Source organism: Cavia porcellus, unplaced genomic scaffold, assembly GCF_034190915.1.
Source record: "Cavia porcellus strain 051 isolate PalLab524CR breed Dunkin Hartley unplaced genomic scaffold, mCavPor4.1 scaffold_2, whole genome shotgun sequence".
Lineage (NCBI taxonomy): Eukaryota > Metazoa > Chordata > Mammalia > Rodentia > Caviidae > Cavia > Cavia porcellus.
The window spans coordinates 130127406-130143692 of NW_026947485.1; the positions used below are offsets into that span (position 1 = coordinate 130127406).

At 36.2% G+C, this 16287-nt stretch overlaps 1 protein-coding gene across 11 annotated transcripts in view; it reads right to left on the reverse strand.

Annotated features, from left to right (window-relative positions):
• The window catches only part of Mctp1 (multiple C2 and transmembrane domain containing 1), a 539183-nt gene that overhangs the window by 332521 nt on the left and 190375 nt on the right, over positions 1-16287 (reverse strand). Inside the window, exon 1 of one of the 11 annotated variants that reach the window (XM_003479453.5) lies at positions 5653-5884. The exons of the other annotated variants lie outside the window; for them this stretch is intronic. Coding sequence (XP_003479501.3) covers positions 5653-5709 — 57 coding nt within the window. The 5' untranslated portion in view covers positions 5710-5884. Of the gene's footprint in view, positions 1-5652; positions 5885-16287 lie in introns of those variants that run through there. 11 annotated transcript variants of the gene reach the window in all.

Sequence of the window (16287 nt, forward strand, 5' to 3'; positions counted from 1 at the left end):
GGTGAAAAATGTTTTAATTACTGGATTGAAAGAAATACACAGAATTAAATCACTAAAATAATTTTAAGGGCCTTTTTTGATAGTTTGCCTCATTTCCTCCCCATTTGATAGTTTTTCATAATAAATTCTGAAGTGGTCAAACTCTGACAATTTCCATTAATTTAGGTTTCAATATTTTTGAGCTTTTATTATCCAAGTTCTGTTTCTGTCTCTGTGCTTCCATCTTTTTTTGTATATACATATATACACACATTATATATATATATATATATATATATATATAATGAAATAATTCTTTCATTATACATAATAAAACCATAATATGAAATAGTAAGAAAGGCATGTAGAAAGAAATGACTTAAACTTGTGCCTATTCTACATGGAAATAATCAGATGATAAATATAAAATGAACCGAAGTGAACTCTTCTATAGTTTTACCATCATTTCCCATCTATTCAGCTTGGTTCCCAGTAGTATCAGGCACAATTCATAACTTGAAGCAAATCTAGGGATGCCCCAATTTATCCCCATCATCCATCTATTCATTCAATCAGACAGACAACCAACTATCCATCTATCCATCCATCCATTCATTTATCAATCAATCCTAGCCAGCTTGCTAGGAAGAATTCCCAAACATCTACTGTATATTGGGCATTGGGTTCATTCTAAGGGTGTGTGTCTTACAAACCAAGTTCTTACAAAATACTGAGAAAACATGAATGTATGAAAACCATCTGAGAATTTCAAGCATGATTTAGGAATCTCTGGAGAAACCAGATCACAAGAGATCTAGTCTGCATATTAGTTTTAAACTTTTCTATTACACCATTTATTCAGTACGCCCCTTCATCCAAATAATGACTTTGACCAGGAAATGTTTAGGGAATGTACACAGAAAACAGACATGACAGCCTCTTAAAATGCTTAAATTCCCATAGTTTGTTTCCCTGGGACTGTATCAAAAGATTATAAAGACTTAAAAACTATCTTATCCCAATCCATCACCTCAAAAATAACAAGAAACAAATGACATAATTAAAGACAACAACCACCTACAAAAAGTTCTCACTTATGACTGCTCATTCTAGACACATTTTGCATTAATACCAGCCCCATCTTCCATGAATTCCCAGACAACTTCATTATACTGTTGGCTCATAAAGGCCTGGGTTTCACTAAGAATGAGAGTACTGCAGTCATCAAAATAATTAAATGTAGCCACATTAAAAATGTTTCTTTTTTCTGTAGGACTTTATAGTAGTCATTTCAAAGTACTACAATCAGGAAGAGGCTTTAATTGTTGAAAGAAAAGGATGTAGTTATGTCTGTTGACTCTAAATCTTATCTACCTAAATTCAATTCTGGTCATTCTACCACCATTTCTATCTGTAAAAAAAAAAGGGGGGGGGGCGCCAAACTGTTGAAGTTTTTAAAGTTGCTATAAAATATAACATACTATAAAGAGTTATTATATACCCTGATTTAAATGCTGTATATTGTTTTTTACCTTGAAGAGAAATACTTGGGGACTGAAGGGTTTGGAACGTGATTTGTTATATTTGGGTATGCTGCAAATTGCCATGAACAAATATTACTAATCACATCCCACCAGTGAAATGACTCAAGCAAGGGGAGACCAAATGACTAATATAGGTCTCTCTACTAAATTAAGTTGGAATTAAAACTCAACAAACCATCTCTAAGCTTATCCTAAGAGTTTATTCATTATAAACATCAGCACCTATAAAAGAGGCATATCTATGGACTCCTCTACTGGGATCAAAATGCCTCACTCACTGTGGTGTTCATAAGGTAACTAATCAATGTTTTCTTGCATATATGAAGCTGTTATCTGGCATTAGAGAGTTTCTCTAATTTTGGGCACAGGAAAACAAAATTCCAAAGAAGATCCGGGTTGCACTGTTTATCGCTGCTGATAAAACCAGCAATATTACAAAGAAACACTGATTCCACCCACTGTAGTCCTGCACCCCAGGGATTTGCTCCTTACATTCCTCACTATCCCACTGTACCTATATTTAGCAAAATATACCCATTAATTTCAACTGTTTTCCCCTTAACGCCTCATGGTTAGATAGTAGATTCATGCAGTTCTTGGGATCAAAATAAACATAAATTTTATTACAAAGCAAGACTAGGATTTGTCCATAAGATAACATCATAATAAGTTTCACTTATTTCTTGATTTATAAGTTGCAGCACAGAATGAAATGATCATATTTTTCCATAGGAGTTAAATTTTTATCACAAGAAATGATGATCGTATTTTAAATTCTTTTTTTTCCAAGGACTAGGAGTTGAATCCAAGGCCTCAGGCATTCTTGGCAAGTACTTTTCCACTGACTCAAGTATTATCTCTAGACTTTTGGATTCTTTGGAATAAGAAATAACCTTTATTAATAAAACCAATTTTAATTAATTGATTTTTGATCTTACTGTTAAGAGGTTTTAAAGCACGTTTCTTCTAAACCTTTCTTTATGAATATAGTGAGATGTAGGGCACAGAATTCTATAACTATAAAGTCATTTTTTTCTCATTGTCCTTAAAAAGTTTTACAGACATAAAATAGCCAGAGCAATTCTAACAGAACTGATTGAAAGTTCATTGCTGTTTAAACAATCTTTGTCTCCTTTTAAAATATGAACTTTGGGGAAGTCTTTTTATAATTATTTTCAGCAAATATATTAGAATATTCTCCCATAACATCTGCCATTTTAAAAACAAAAAATACATCTCTATCCACTAAGCATGTTTACTTTTATGGCTTACTTCCTTAGAATAAGGACTTCAATGCTTCTAATAGGGAACCTGTTCTAACTAAGAAACTGCAAAATGGTGTATTTTGATAACCAGTCCACAAATCCACACTGCATCAAACTAAACCAAGAAGATTCCTCAGCTCATCAAATGTACAAAGAAAGTATATATGTTCTGTAAAACATTTTACAAAGAAGATAGCTTCCTATGAGCATGTTCAGCACTATCTGGAATAAAATTTTAATTTTTTTTAAAATGCCACTTAAATAATAGTACACAAAACTGGACAAACAAAAAGATCCAGGTTTAGATGTTTGCCCAGATACTTACTACACAAAGTGCTTTTCTCAACCTTACAGACTTTAATACTATTTTTTTTTGTAAAATTAAATTTGAGATAACATCTAAGTTCCCTTTCAGTCCATAACTGTGGATAGCTTACTCTGAGATAATGATACTTAAGGACACTACAAAATGCACAAAACACTCTGACATCAACCATTCCACTTAACCATCATAAGAGAGTCTTAATTTTAACTCAGGATAAGATGGAAGCAGTTATTGCTCCTTAATTTTCTCAACATTTTGATATGCAATACGAGGAACTCCCACAATAACTAGAGCAATGTTTGAAGTGTCCTCAAACTATTTGAAGGCTGAAAGCCCAGTAGGGTTTAGGTAAAATTGGGTTATTTTTGGAGCTCTTCTTTACAAATTATATTTTATGAAAACTGGAAACTGAAACTAAATAGTTTACAAAGAGAAGGCAAAGGAGACCCCTGCTCCTGAGTGCAATTCTGAGTTTTCTGATGTGTTTCACCTCATTTATCTCCAGGAAATACAAAAACACTTCCTCAAAAATATGCTCTGCAGTTAAAGAAGTACAATTAAAATGTGACTTTATTTCATCTTTGTAACACTTGCACAGTAGGCAAGGTCTAAAAAGTCTGTTCCAATCAAGTTCCAAATTACTGTTTATCTCAAAGAGAACTGGGTTCCCTAATCTTGAAATCCACAAGCTATCTAAGAGACTCACTTTAGCCACGAAGTCTAACCTTTCTTTCCTCATTAAAGCCATCATGAAAGGTTAAGAAAGAGAAATATTAAGGAAGAGGACTTTGCTTCTTGCCTTCCTTCCCCCTCCTTCTCCCACTCACTAGACACACACCTCTAGAGATTCAAAGAAGCAGGTAAACAGCCAAAGAATGGGCACAGAAAAAAAAAGAGGAGACACAAGATGCATTCACAATATATTCTGATAATGCCCAGTTGGCGGTAAAATGTCATAAGTAACTAAACCCATATCTGAAACAGAGTATACTGTAAAACAAGATTTGACAGCGTTTGTCAGTCTGAGTTGTGATTCATAGCAACAGTTCCTATGGACATAACAAAGACTCAGAAATGATGAGTAGTCCTGCTTTGGTTTTGATGTGAGTGAATTCTATCTACTTATCCAACTTCAATAATTCACACAGAGCATATGTAAAAATTCTCTGGTAGAATATGCAACTAACTAGAATACTCCCTTTTCTGCACAGGCAAAGAATGAAAGCACTATGTATAATCTAGAACCAGAGAATTCGGATCATAACATCCCATATTATAATGCTTGAGGATACGTGCTATTTAATTATTTATTTATTTTTTACTATTTGAGGTCCCAAAGGCTCTCATAAGTGCAAAGTCATTTTCTTTAAAAGTTTTCCTTTCCTTCTCCAATATGAATTATTGCCTTCAATATGCCTGGAGGGTGAAATAATTTTAATTTCTCCTCCAAAGAAGAGAAAAATTACAGACTTTCCATCAATTCATTAACTTTTTGACCTTTGCAAAAACATGAATTGTTAAATACATATCTAATGAAAAGTAATTTTCATATTATGCTCAGAAATACCATAGTGGTATAATTTTGAATAGAAATTAAATAATTGCTAAGCACAATAGTGAATTAGTTAAGATGGGGTATTCATAATGCCTGCTTAATAGACACATTTGTTAAAAATTTCAATTCTTTAGTACATGCAAATTCACAGCTATAACTCTCAAAACTAAATTACTTTGTTTTAACATCAGATGATTTTAAGGGCCTTAAATATGAGTATCTGAGACTATATGATGCCACTCCCTTAAACTCTAATTTGTTGTTATTGTTTTAATGAATAAAATCCCCAAACAGCATTCCTGCCTTTTATCTCAATCCTTTGGCAGCCAGCTTAAAAAATCTGAAAAACAAATCATCAATCCCTTTCTGTCCAGAGTTCTCTGTCCATACAGCTTGTATATGGCTATCTCCTATGGCAACCGAGAAAGTAAGCTGAGATAAACAAGTTCCTCCACATTTTACAATTAGCTCAATCAGAAGTTTGTAAATATGGTGCCCTTTCACTTAATTAGAAATCCAAATATGTGAGGACAAGAGGTTTTTACCTCTTTTCCAACCTATACTTCCTAATTAGTAAGTCCTCTTTTTATTTCAGTGGGTAAATCATTATAAAACTGTAATTATTTAGAATAAAATCCAAACATAATTATATGAATCATATATCTATTATATATAATTTTACCTTTAACTGACCTTACAGAGTAACAAAAAGAAGAATATTAAAAACCTGGAATTATTTCTTTAAAAAAAAAAAAAAACCTAAATGTTTCCATTTTCTCAGGCACTGTATTTTTCATTAACAGCTGTCAGCTAAGTATCTCACAAATGGATCCAGGTAAGTTTACATTTACTTGCATTAGACGCTTGAATGCCACCTTCAAAACCCTGTGAGAAGGCATTTTTCTCAGATACAATCATGTACTGAAACTGCCACATTAACTTAGTGCATCCACAATCCAGGAGTAAACCGAATATCGAACTTACCTTATTACAGACAAGCGGCAAATTGCAGGCACTTTTCAGCTTGCAGCTATCTAGCATAGTTGTTTAGAAATGAACAAAACATCTTTCACTCCCGTTAGAGAACTGCATATCCAGACTTGGCTTTCTTCACTGCAGAGCAGCAAGAGCCTCTGCTCACCTCCCCGGGAGAGCAACAGCCTCTTTCCACAGAGCACTTGCTGCTCTGAACTGCAGAGACTTAGAATGAAAGTAAGAGGAACTCGTGATGTTTAAATACCGGGGCTCCGGATTCACAGGATATGACTCAACTCTCAAACCAGTAGGGTTAGAGTTTCCCCTGGCAAAACTGTTGGTGCAGATTATATAACAAACATCATATTTGGGGTCCTAAAATGCTTATAGACTAAATATTAAAAAACTTTCCCATGCTTAATCAAGCACACATTTTTAGTAGTCAATTTCTTGCCTATGGCACAAGCCACAACCTGAAATGACGATAATTAATGCTGCACCACAAAGAAAGTATTCTGCTTGCTCACACAGTGAATTAATTTAATGTTATTAAAGATGTGTGATCTTGCCAACATCTCCCTGACAGACATAAAGAAAAAAAAGAGGCACGCTAAAGTCACTAGCATTCTCATCAGTGCAAAAACAATGTGCAGAATAAAGCTCTACTTTAATATGCAAGACGCGACAATCCTGCACAACAATAGACCCTCCTTCACTATACAGATCTCTGTAGTTTGCCAGAGCTGTTTCCCACAGAAACCCTGTCCTACACGGTCATTACTTTGTAGTGTTAGCTCTGCCTACCTTTCCAGCTTCAGGTCTTATCTGTTTTGTGGACATTGCTAAGGGAAAATGACTAACGACACAAATAACTCCTGCAGACAATGTGGCAGTGAGTTGTGTGCTTTCTCCACCACCTGTTAACCTCGTAACTCTGGGCGGCATTAGTGTTGATCACACATTAAAGCACCATGTTTGGACACCTCAGTCAATAAATAGTGTACATAGACCTAGGTGGTTAGAGCAAAGTCTACTAGATAAATTAGATCAGTATCACCATCGGTGAAGGAAAAAAGATGAAAAAACACATGTTGGTAACAGTAAACAAGCCGAAACTGGTGCAGGGCTATGAAGTGGAACTAGAGGATAAGATGATTGACATTTCTGAGCGTATGCATTTTGGTAGTCACCTTAAGAAGGCAAAAATAAAAGCAGAAAATAAATTTTAACAATACATAAATTTTAACCACGGCAACTGTAAAATATACATTAACCATTAATATAATTATTAAAATAATTTTCCACTTGCACTAGCTTTGTAGATTGATGCATACTTTACACTTGTGTTAAATTCCAACAGAGATAGCAACATTCAAGCACACTGAATAATATAAGGCCAGAGTTTAAGGTTTTTTTCTCAGTCTTTAGAAATTTTTTTTCCAGAAATTCCTTTCATGGACTGCCCTTCTCAAATTTCTTTCCATTTCATCTTTTTTATTTCCTTCACAGTACAATTCTTTCATAGTACAATCCAGAATAATGTTCTTTATGCAATTATTTTGCTTATATGCCACTTAAAAAGTGTAAGTATTCTGAGGGTAAGGATCTTGTATTCAATAGGTATCTCCAGCTACTGGCACTGTGATCAGAATTTAAAAACACTTTAATAAAGATATAAGGTATATAATTTCTGCTAGGCATATCATATATTATGATGAAACATGCTTGTCACATCACTGACTTGTTAGTCAATATTTTAAGCAATGCTTTTTTGAAATGCAAAACAGTCTGTCATTATTTAAATAATATTAATGATCTTCAGTTTGTAACATGCTTTCTTCTTATATGCAATGTCCTGTATAAGTAAAATATTCGTGTCATTACTCTGCCAAATATTTAAGTAGATACTTTGAATACTTTGACCCCTGTGACATAAGTCCAATTACCATTAGGACATCTACTTCTCCCTTCTTCCCAAACACATAAACTCAGTATATACCATTCACAGAGTCCCAGTGCTGAGGTCAAAGATGGGCACTGACCCACACTGTGCAGTGAAAACTAAACTCTCCCCTTGGCTGACATTGGGAAACAGGTTATGTTCGTAGAACATTAAGCCTGGGAATGTCAGTTGTCATATTTTATACCACACAATGAGATGTTTTCTGAAAATGAGGTCAGTCAAGGGGAAAACAAAGCAAATATATGAAAAACAGGTTCCTGACAGCTCTATTGTAATCCCCAGATCTTGTCGCAGATTAAGTGACATCTAGCTTCTGCAGCAATGATGCATATACCAGAACGTCGCTGTGCAACTGTTTCTAATAGTGAAAAACTAAGAACTCTGCCATGAGCCCTGTACAGTGGAAGGGTTAAAACAATAATGGACTAGCCAAAGTAGTGAAACCAAGCAGCTTTTTTTGTGTTTTGAAAGAATCAGATTATCTAGACAACTGATAAGCAAAGATCTCTAAAAGTTGTTAAATAGAAATAAAAGATATTATCCCAGTTCTGAGTATACAGATGTTCATGTGATAATTCACGGAAGGAGTCTTGTGGTGGCGGAGGTGCTAAATAACAACTGCAGACAGGTAGTTATGTCTGAGGAAGAAATTTGAAAGAAAGGAGTAACGAAGGACAGAGATCGAATCAGTTTGCTCAGTTCATCACACACTGCACAAATCTTACGAACTGAGTTCATATATTAGGTAACTTGAAAAGAATGTTACTTTAAGAATAATTCACTATTTCATATTTCCATATTTTACTACATTAGCCTCACCCTAAGTGAACAACTTTCCATTTTCTTTTCAAAACAATGTAACATAAAGAAAAGTACTCTTCTCTTGCTCAATCTCCATTCTTTACCAGCCCTGATCTGTTTTCTCTGGCTTTTCAGTCTGGCTAAGGGACGTGCCAAAGAGAGAACAGAGACAAAGACGGGACAGAGACAGCAAGCCACCTTAGGGTCTCCCATGCGCTCCTGTTGCTGGCCAAAGCCTGCTTTTTTTCTCTCTCTCTTGGCTTCCTGTAGCCTTTTTATTGGCTTCATAAAACATAACTTAGATTTCCTCAGAAGTCATGTGTCAACAGGCTAATGTTTACAATAATATGCCTTATATTGTATTAACCGTGTTAGATTAAAATAAACTTTTTCTTTACTGCTCATGGGAAATTTTCTAGTTTCTGAATTAGGTATAATAATTACTCTCCTAGGCCAAGGATTTTGCTTGTCTGCCTAGTAGGTGTGAGTCCCTGAGTTCGATTCCCAGTACCAAAAATAATTGCTTTCCTAATTAGCTCAAAATCTGAAATTTAGGTTGCTTTCATGGCTTTCCCATATCCTTAAAAATCTTTATATACTTCAGGCATATTCATAATATCTCATGCTTTGTTTCTACAGCATTCCCTCCTTTAAAATCATACAGAAAAAGATGCTTTGAGTCTGAGGCAGGAGCGAGACCCTTTGGACTTTTAAGGCTGCTAACCAGGATGTAAATTTACATGGAGCTGACAGACAGATGCTAACACTGCCATCTTGTTCTTAGGGCGCACTTATCCTAGGAGCTTAAACCTTTTAAATAATCAGCTGATAGTCTCCTTCCATTCTCCTCGCCTCCAATCAGAATCACATCAGGATGCCAAATTTGCTTTAGATTTTCTGGAAGAAATAAAACCTTACAGATGCACATGAAGCTTGCATATGCATTCTCTTTTCTCTCTTCAAAGGAACATACTCTCTTGTGTTAATATGTATCATTTTCATAGATCTTTAATACTCTTACTAGATATGTGTGAATCTATAAACAAGAATCAATTAGCATGTCTTAGCTTTATAAAATGGTATCATAGTATATGGTATTTAATTCCATTAAATCCTTTTTAATAGTCTCTTCTTGAGATTAGCATATAATTCTATATAGTTGATTCTTTTTCACATTGTGCAAAATTATAATTCATGTAACCATTCTCTTATTAGTAGACATTTAGGTCATTTCTAATCTATTATTATTATCAATGCATTCTAATTTTTTATATATGTGCAAAAATTACTCTGTAGTTGAATAATTAATAATGGAATTGTGGGGACATAGAATGCACAACCTCTTTTCTAGATACTATCAAACTACATCCCAACATAATTAGACCAGTTTAAAGTTTGGCCAGTGGTATATGAAAATCCTTGTCATGCCAGGATTTTGCAAACCATCTCCACTGTATTGATATATCAGATGGTGAAATATTAAGTCTTGCTATGTGACTAGAAATTGTGATTTGTGTTTAGCAAAGAATCTCAATGTATTAATTTGGATTTCCCTGATTACTACTGAAGCTGAACATTCATTATTATCATGAACCTTTTTCTATCAGGTTGTTTTTATTTCTTTTCCATATTTTTTGAGAGATCTTATTTGAGTTCTAGATACAAGTATAGTATACAAATAACTTTTGATTTAACAATTCCTTACAATGTCATTTGCTTTTTTTCCCCAAGTACCAGAGGTTGAACTCAGGGCCTCATGCATACTAGGTAAGCTCTCTACCACTGAGCTACATCCTTAGCCCTATGGTCCATTTTTTTAATTAAAATTTTTGTTTTTCTTAGTTACCAATATTTCTTGCATTAAAGTATGAAAATTGATTTTTTAAAAATTATTCCTAAAGCATTACCAAACATGTCAGAAAACTAAACATGTCAAAAATATCTAAAGAGGAATTGACATTACTCACTCCTTATGAACAGTTCAGTTCATCATGCAGTGCACACCTGCCACGCTTCCAGACCATGCCAGAGGGTATAAACAGGAAGCAGCATGTGCGCTCTGAATGCAGGAAAACCCGTGTAAGCAGACTGATGATGACACAGATGAAGGTGATGGAGAAACGAAGTAACCATGGACCTGAGGCTGAGCTACTGCATTCCTTAACAGCTTTAAAAAGATGATGGAGTTACTGTAAGAAATCCATACAAGCAGCTACAGATCCTGAGAGAAGAGAAAACCATATACTTGTACTCAAAGATCATTCACAAAATAAGTGACCAGATTTGAGGTAGGAGACAGTTGAGACTGAGCTTTATATTTTCTCAAGGAGTTTAAAGTCGGCTTATTTAGAAGATTAATAAGAACTAAAGGAGAAGGCAGGTTATTTTCACTTGAAGGAAAAATACTTTTTCCACTTTTGCTGCTTTTTAGTAAAAGAAAAATGCTCTACAGTTCTTAGCAGTCATAACAAATGGTGTACACATCTTGCTGATGAAATTAGTCATAATCTATAAAATTAAAGCTAAAATAAACTCATTATTAAATATTGATGGGTAATTATCTTTGTAAACAATGTATAAAAATTTGTTTCATTTGTAAATACAAATTTTCTTATGTTTCTCAATCTAGGTTGTAACTACATCCTTTAAGAAACCTAGAAAATTGGACGGTTTAATACTTTTAACCCAGAAGCAAAGAAGTAGTAGGAAGCATCAGTACCATGTCTTTCTTAAGGATCATAGCCATTCTACTTCCCTGAAGCCCCAAGGTTTACACTTCAGCACTCTAACCCTCTAGGACTTATACACCTAAATGTGTTTTCCCTACTTGGAGGTGACAGTGAAATGAAGCTGAAAATGAGAAGTAAGACCATATGAGAATTAAGTTTTAAAATAAAAATATAACAGGTCAGAGCATAAGTAAATGAACTGACAGAATAACACAAACTCTAGTGTCTGGAGACATACACATTACTTACATGTTATGTATGCCAATGTCCTGGACCCCATGAGGATCACAGTGAACTGCTTGGAAGGTAGAACTCAAGCCCATGTAGAAAGGATCATCTCAACCAATTTCCTGATGATCAACCAGATGTAAGAAGAGACCAGATATCAAGAAAAGTTACATCTCTGGGTTGTTACATGAATACTCCTGATTTGTAAATCTTAGTTGCCACAGGATATGAGACAAATAAAAGGTTTGGAGAGCCAGAGTTGCAGACCCTGAGGCACAGTACCAATCTGATGAAAGTACTGGTTCCACCTGTGCAAATGATGTGCCAAATCGATATGATGCAATGCAGACTAGGAAACAGTTACAAAGCTGTCCCAGAAGCCAGCCTGGACAGCCTGGATGCTGTGGCAGGATGTCCTAGGCTGGTGGCCTGGCCGTTCTTATTGGGACCTGCCTTTCTAAGTGCATTCAACTGCAAATCCGAGAGCAATGTGCCATTCTGATTCCACACTCACCAACCTGCTTTCTGATTAGAATTTAGGATGTCTTCCAGCACATCTTCAGCGAAAACTGGCTAGAAACTTGAGGAATGAGAGGAATAACAGCAGCTGCCTCTCATTATAAATGAATAAATGGACTGACTGGCTAGAGACTTGCTCATGTACTGTAAAATGGGTTGGACACATAAGCTGCTTACTTCCCAGAAGTTTCACTTTCCATTATAAATGGGATACCAGCATTCAGACTTTGCACATCAGTTTATACGCTCCGGTAGTCTGAGCTCAGCTGTGGAGGACAGATGTGAATTGTAACTGCCGACAACTGTGGTTGCTGGACTATAAGGTTTTGCATGGTGGTAAATTCCCCAACACAGAGCCACCCCCCAAGGCCAGCTGGGATCTTAAGTAATGCATCTTACATTTTGACCTCCTCTCATTCCACTGGCATGGCCATCCATTTCAAAGGAGCCTTACTTGGGTCTGGAGAGATCCAGAAACAACTTAGAAATATGAAGCTACCAATTAAAGATAAATGAAAAGAAACAAAAAGCTCACAGATTAAAACTTGTATTTTTAATCACTGGAACTATGGAACAGGCACTGGGGTGTGGCTTGCCATACACCTTTCCATTTAATCCTCAGAAACTATGTGAAATGCACACTATTTTGAGCAGTTGTTCTACTTTACAAAGTAGAAAATGATTGCTAGTGGAGGCTGAGTAATCTGATTGTCTGTACCCATCTAACAAGCAGCGAAGTTGGGATTACACTACACCCTGTTGTATGTCTACATTTTTTCCTTTCTTTTTTTACATGATACATAACTAACACTCATTATATTCCAAACACAATTCTAGGTACTTCACTAATATTAAAAGATTTATTGCTCCTAATAATGTTTGAAAAACTACACTAAATATCCCCACTGTGATGGAGAAACCAAAGCAAAAGTTAGTAATTTGTCAAACATTGTACAGATACATGATAGGTGGCATAACCAGGACTTAACTCTCAGCTACTGCTGGAGGTGAAGATTCCAATTTTAAATATTAATTTTAGTACTATCATAAGTACAGTTCTTCAGAATGATGGATGAAAACACAAGAGAAAGAAATCTCGTTATATCACTTCTCCTTCTTACATGCCAATTAGAAGAACTATAATCCCTCTCCTGGATTTGATAGCTATGAAGTAAGAAGCCACAATAAAACACCACAGATCTGAAGACAATTATGTTTGGGGGATATGTCCAAGAAGGGCAGTAAGTGTAAGTATGAACCTTTTATCCCTTGTTAGTGTAGGGAGGAAAAAAAGATCTTTTTTTTTTTCACTTCTGTATTCATAAATGCTGAGAGGTAAAGTCTGGGAACTATAAAATGAAGCAAGTATTACAGAGTTTGAATTATAAATCATTTCTCCTAGAAACTGAGCAAGTTTAATTTCAGAATAAAAATGAATTGAACATAAAGAAGTCGATGTGGATCCCTCCTACTTGCAACTGAACTTTTTCTTATACCTAAAGTAGAACTTTCAGATCCATAAATTCTTGACTTTATTATGAATAATACTTTGGAATTGATTTGATAAAAATAACACCTTATGACTCATTGTAAATGAAGCTCTTCTTTCAAACAGTGAGGAAAGGACTTACTGATTCCCACACCACTCAACAATTCAGTTAGATCTGTTCAGTAGGGACTAAAAAGAGAACTCAAACTTGAGCCCAGAGCCCTCCTCCCTGAAGTCCTCCATATGCTCTGTTCCCTCCCCAATTGATTTAGTTCATTAGCTGCTTGCACAATCCATCCACCATTGGAGGGAAGAGGCAGCATGCCACAGAGCTGGCTCCTTCTGAGGTGGCTCTGAATCATAAGGACAGTACCTTTCCTTCAGTCGTTGACTCTCCACGAGCAGTCCAGTCTTTTTGTGCAACACAATTTACATGATCTGGTTATAAAAATATAGCCCATTCCTCTGCAATTTGACTTCCCTAGATCTTCAACACAGCCCCAGCCCCAAGCCCTTCCTGCTCAGCTCCATCTGCTTTCATCTTTGTCTGTCTGTCTCCATTCTCTCATTGGCTGTTTCCATTCTGCTTTTCACGATTCTCTAAATCAAAAAGTGTAAGGGATCTCAAAGCAACTATTTAAGAAAATATTACTGGGAGATTAAGAGGGAATAATTTAATGGATATAACTAGACTGTTGAGTTTATAGGAAGAAGTAAAGTCCTCTCTTCACTTCCTGGACTGTGGGAGAAAACTCCAGTGTCTCCCTTTGAATCCAAAACAATTACTGTGACTTTGAATATTTGGAGAGGCATTTCCTTATACTGATATGTAAAAGGGTGGCTAGGGTATTTCCTTCTCTTCAATTAACTCTGAGCATGGCAAACAAGGCTAGCCCAGGTGCTAAGGTGTGGAAATCTATAGCCATCACGGACCTGAGAGACAACTCCAGTGACTCCCTTTGGATCCAAAACAATTGCTGTGACTTTGATTACTTGGGGACTCATTTCCTTATACTGATATGTGAAAGGCTGGCTAGGATATTTCCTTCTCTCTTCAATTGGCTCTAAGCATTACAAACAAAGCTAGCAGAGGTGCAAATGTGCAAAATCTATAGCCATTAGACAGTCCTGTTTCCTTGCACAGTGCTCTCCACATTACAAGATTGAGCTGTCGAGACACAGAGCAATTTGTTCCTGGAATGTCAACTGGGTAGGAGCCTCAAGATAAGAGGCTATGACTCCCCAGGGCACAAGAGTTTGCATATCCAAAACCAAAGCAGTAGGGCCCCCCCCTAAACAATTCTACCTTAATCAGGTTGTGTATATTGATCCTTCTGCATGTCTTTATCTCTGCAAATTACGGAGATGACACTCTTGCACCTGGCCAGCCAGCTCAAGTTACTCAGCAATCCCCGACATCATTACTATCACTCATCCCTGAGCGACCCCTCCCTTTAATAAATGCCTGGAGAGGCCTAGGATCAAGGCCTTTGTCCACATTTCTTCATGGGAAATGGACTTAGGACCCCTTAGCTGTCCTTACCTGGGAATATGTTGGGTGTCTTTACTCTCACCGTGGGTTGCATTGGTGGTAGTAGATTAGAACTGACCAGCTGGGATTCCAATAATGTCTCAGTGGGATTACAAATATAACTTTTGGATTGAGAGGAAAACTAGAAAGGATTACAATACTTGGATGACTAAACTCGATTTTTGGGTTTACAATACTAGACATACACTATGTCTATAGTAGGTCCATGCCATGTATTTGTTATTGCCATCAATATTATTATGTCTACTATTGAATCATTTGAAGTGAGAAATTTTTAAAAATCAAAAAATGTGTAAGTTTTCTAGCTTTCTTTTTAGCCAATACCTCATTTTCTCTTAAAATAAAAAGGTACTAGTTCTCTTAGCAAATCAGTTGTATTTAATACACACTCCTAAGTAATTCTCTGGCCTTTTCCTCTCAGTCCTCTTTGCTGTTTTTTCTCGGCCCCTTCAATGCTTCTCCTCTAGACTCCGTGTCTGCTGGTCTTGTTGGAAAGCTCCAAAATACCAACCAGCTGTTTGACAGAGGAGCACACACAGGAGACACATCTGGGGCTAGCTGATCGCCTATCGAAGGTGCTGAAGCCGTTCTGCTCTGAAGCACTGTACAACCAACATGGTCAGGCTTTCTGATTGTTGAAGACCCATGTAAAGTATTTTTAAAATACTGCCATAATACTTTAGCTACCCAGATTCAGCCTAGACCAGTCTACGATGACACCTGCTTTCTGTTCTCACAGAGCACAGTAACTTTATCTATGTCCATGATGATTACTGCTCCTATTTAAGTCACCCTATCGCAGTCTTTTACTCACACTTGAATTATATATGTATAATGCAATTATATGAAATACTATATACATATATAACTATTTAAATATAAATTATCTACATATGTAACTTAACAGTCACTGCGCTCTCTGTTGTAGCCAGTAGAAACTCAAAGATGATCAACACACAAATTGAGCTCCTGTACAGATACTTCCATCTGGACATAGTCCTGGCATCTCAAATGGGGCTTGTTTGAAATTATAGTATACTCTTCCTCTCCATTGCAAACCCACCTGCCTCGCTGCCTCCTCCCTTATTTGAAGGAGGCTGTTGCCCAGACAAGAGATCTAGAATTCATCCATCTCACAGTGACCAACCAATAATTGTGGAGACTGAGGCGGGCTGCTGCAATGACACAGGTGCCTCTCCTTCCTCGCTCTACTTTCCCCCTTCACAGGACTTCCTGATGTGTAGCTTCTTACATAAATAATTGGGATCATGTTTTTTGGAAATCTTTAGAGTATCTCTGAAAGCATTTGTGACACTCCCCAAAAGGTAGGGGTCTGTGCCTTCTCCCTTTGAAGCTGTTGGCT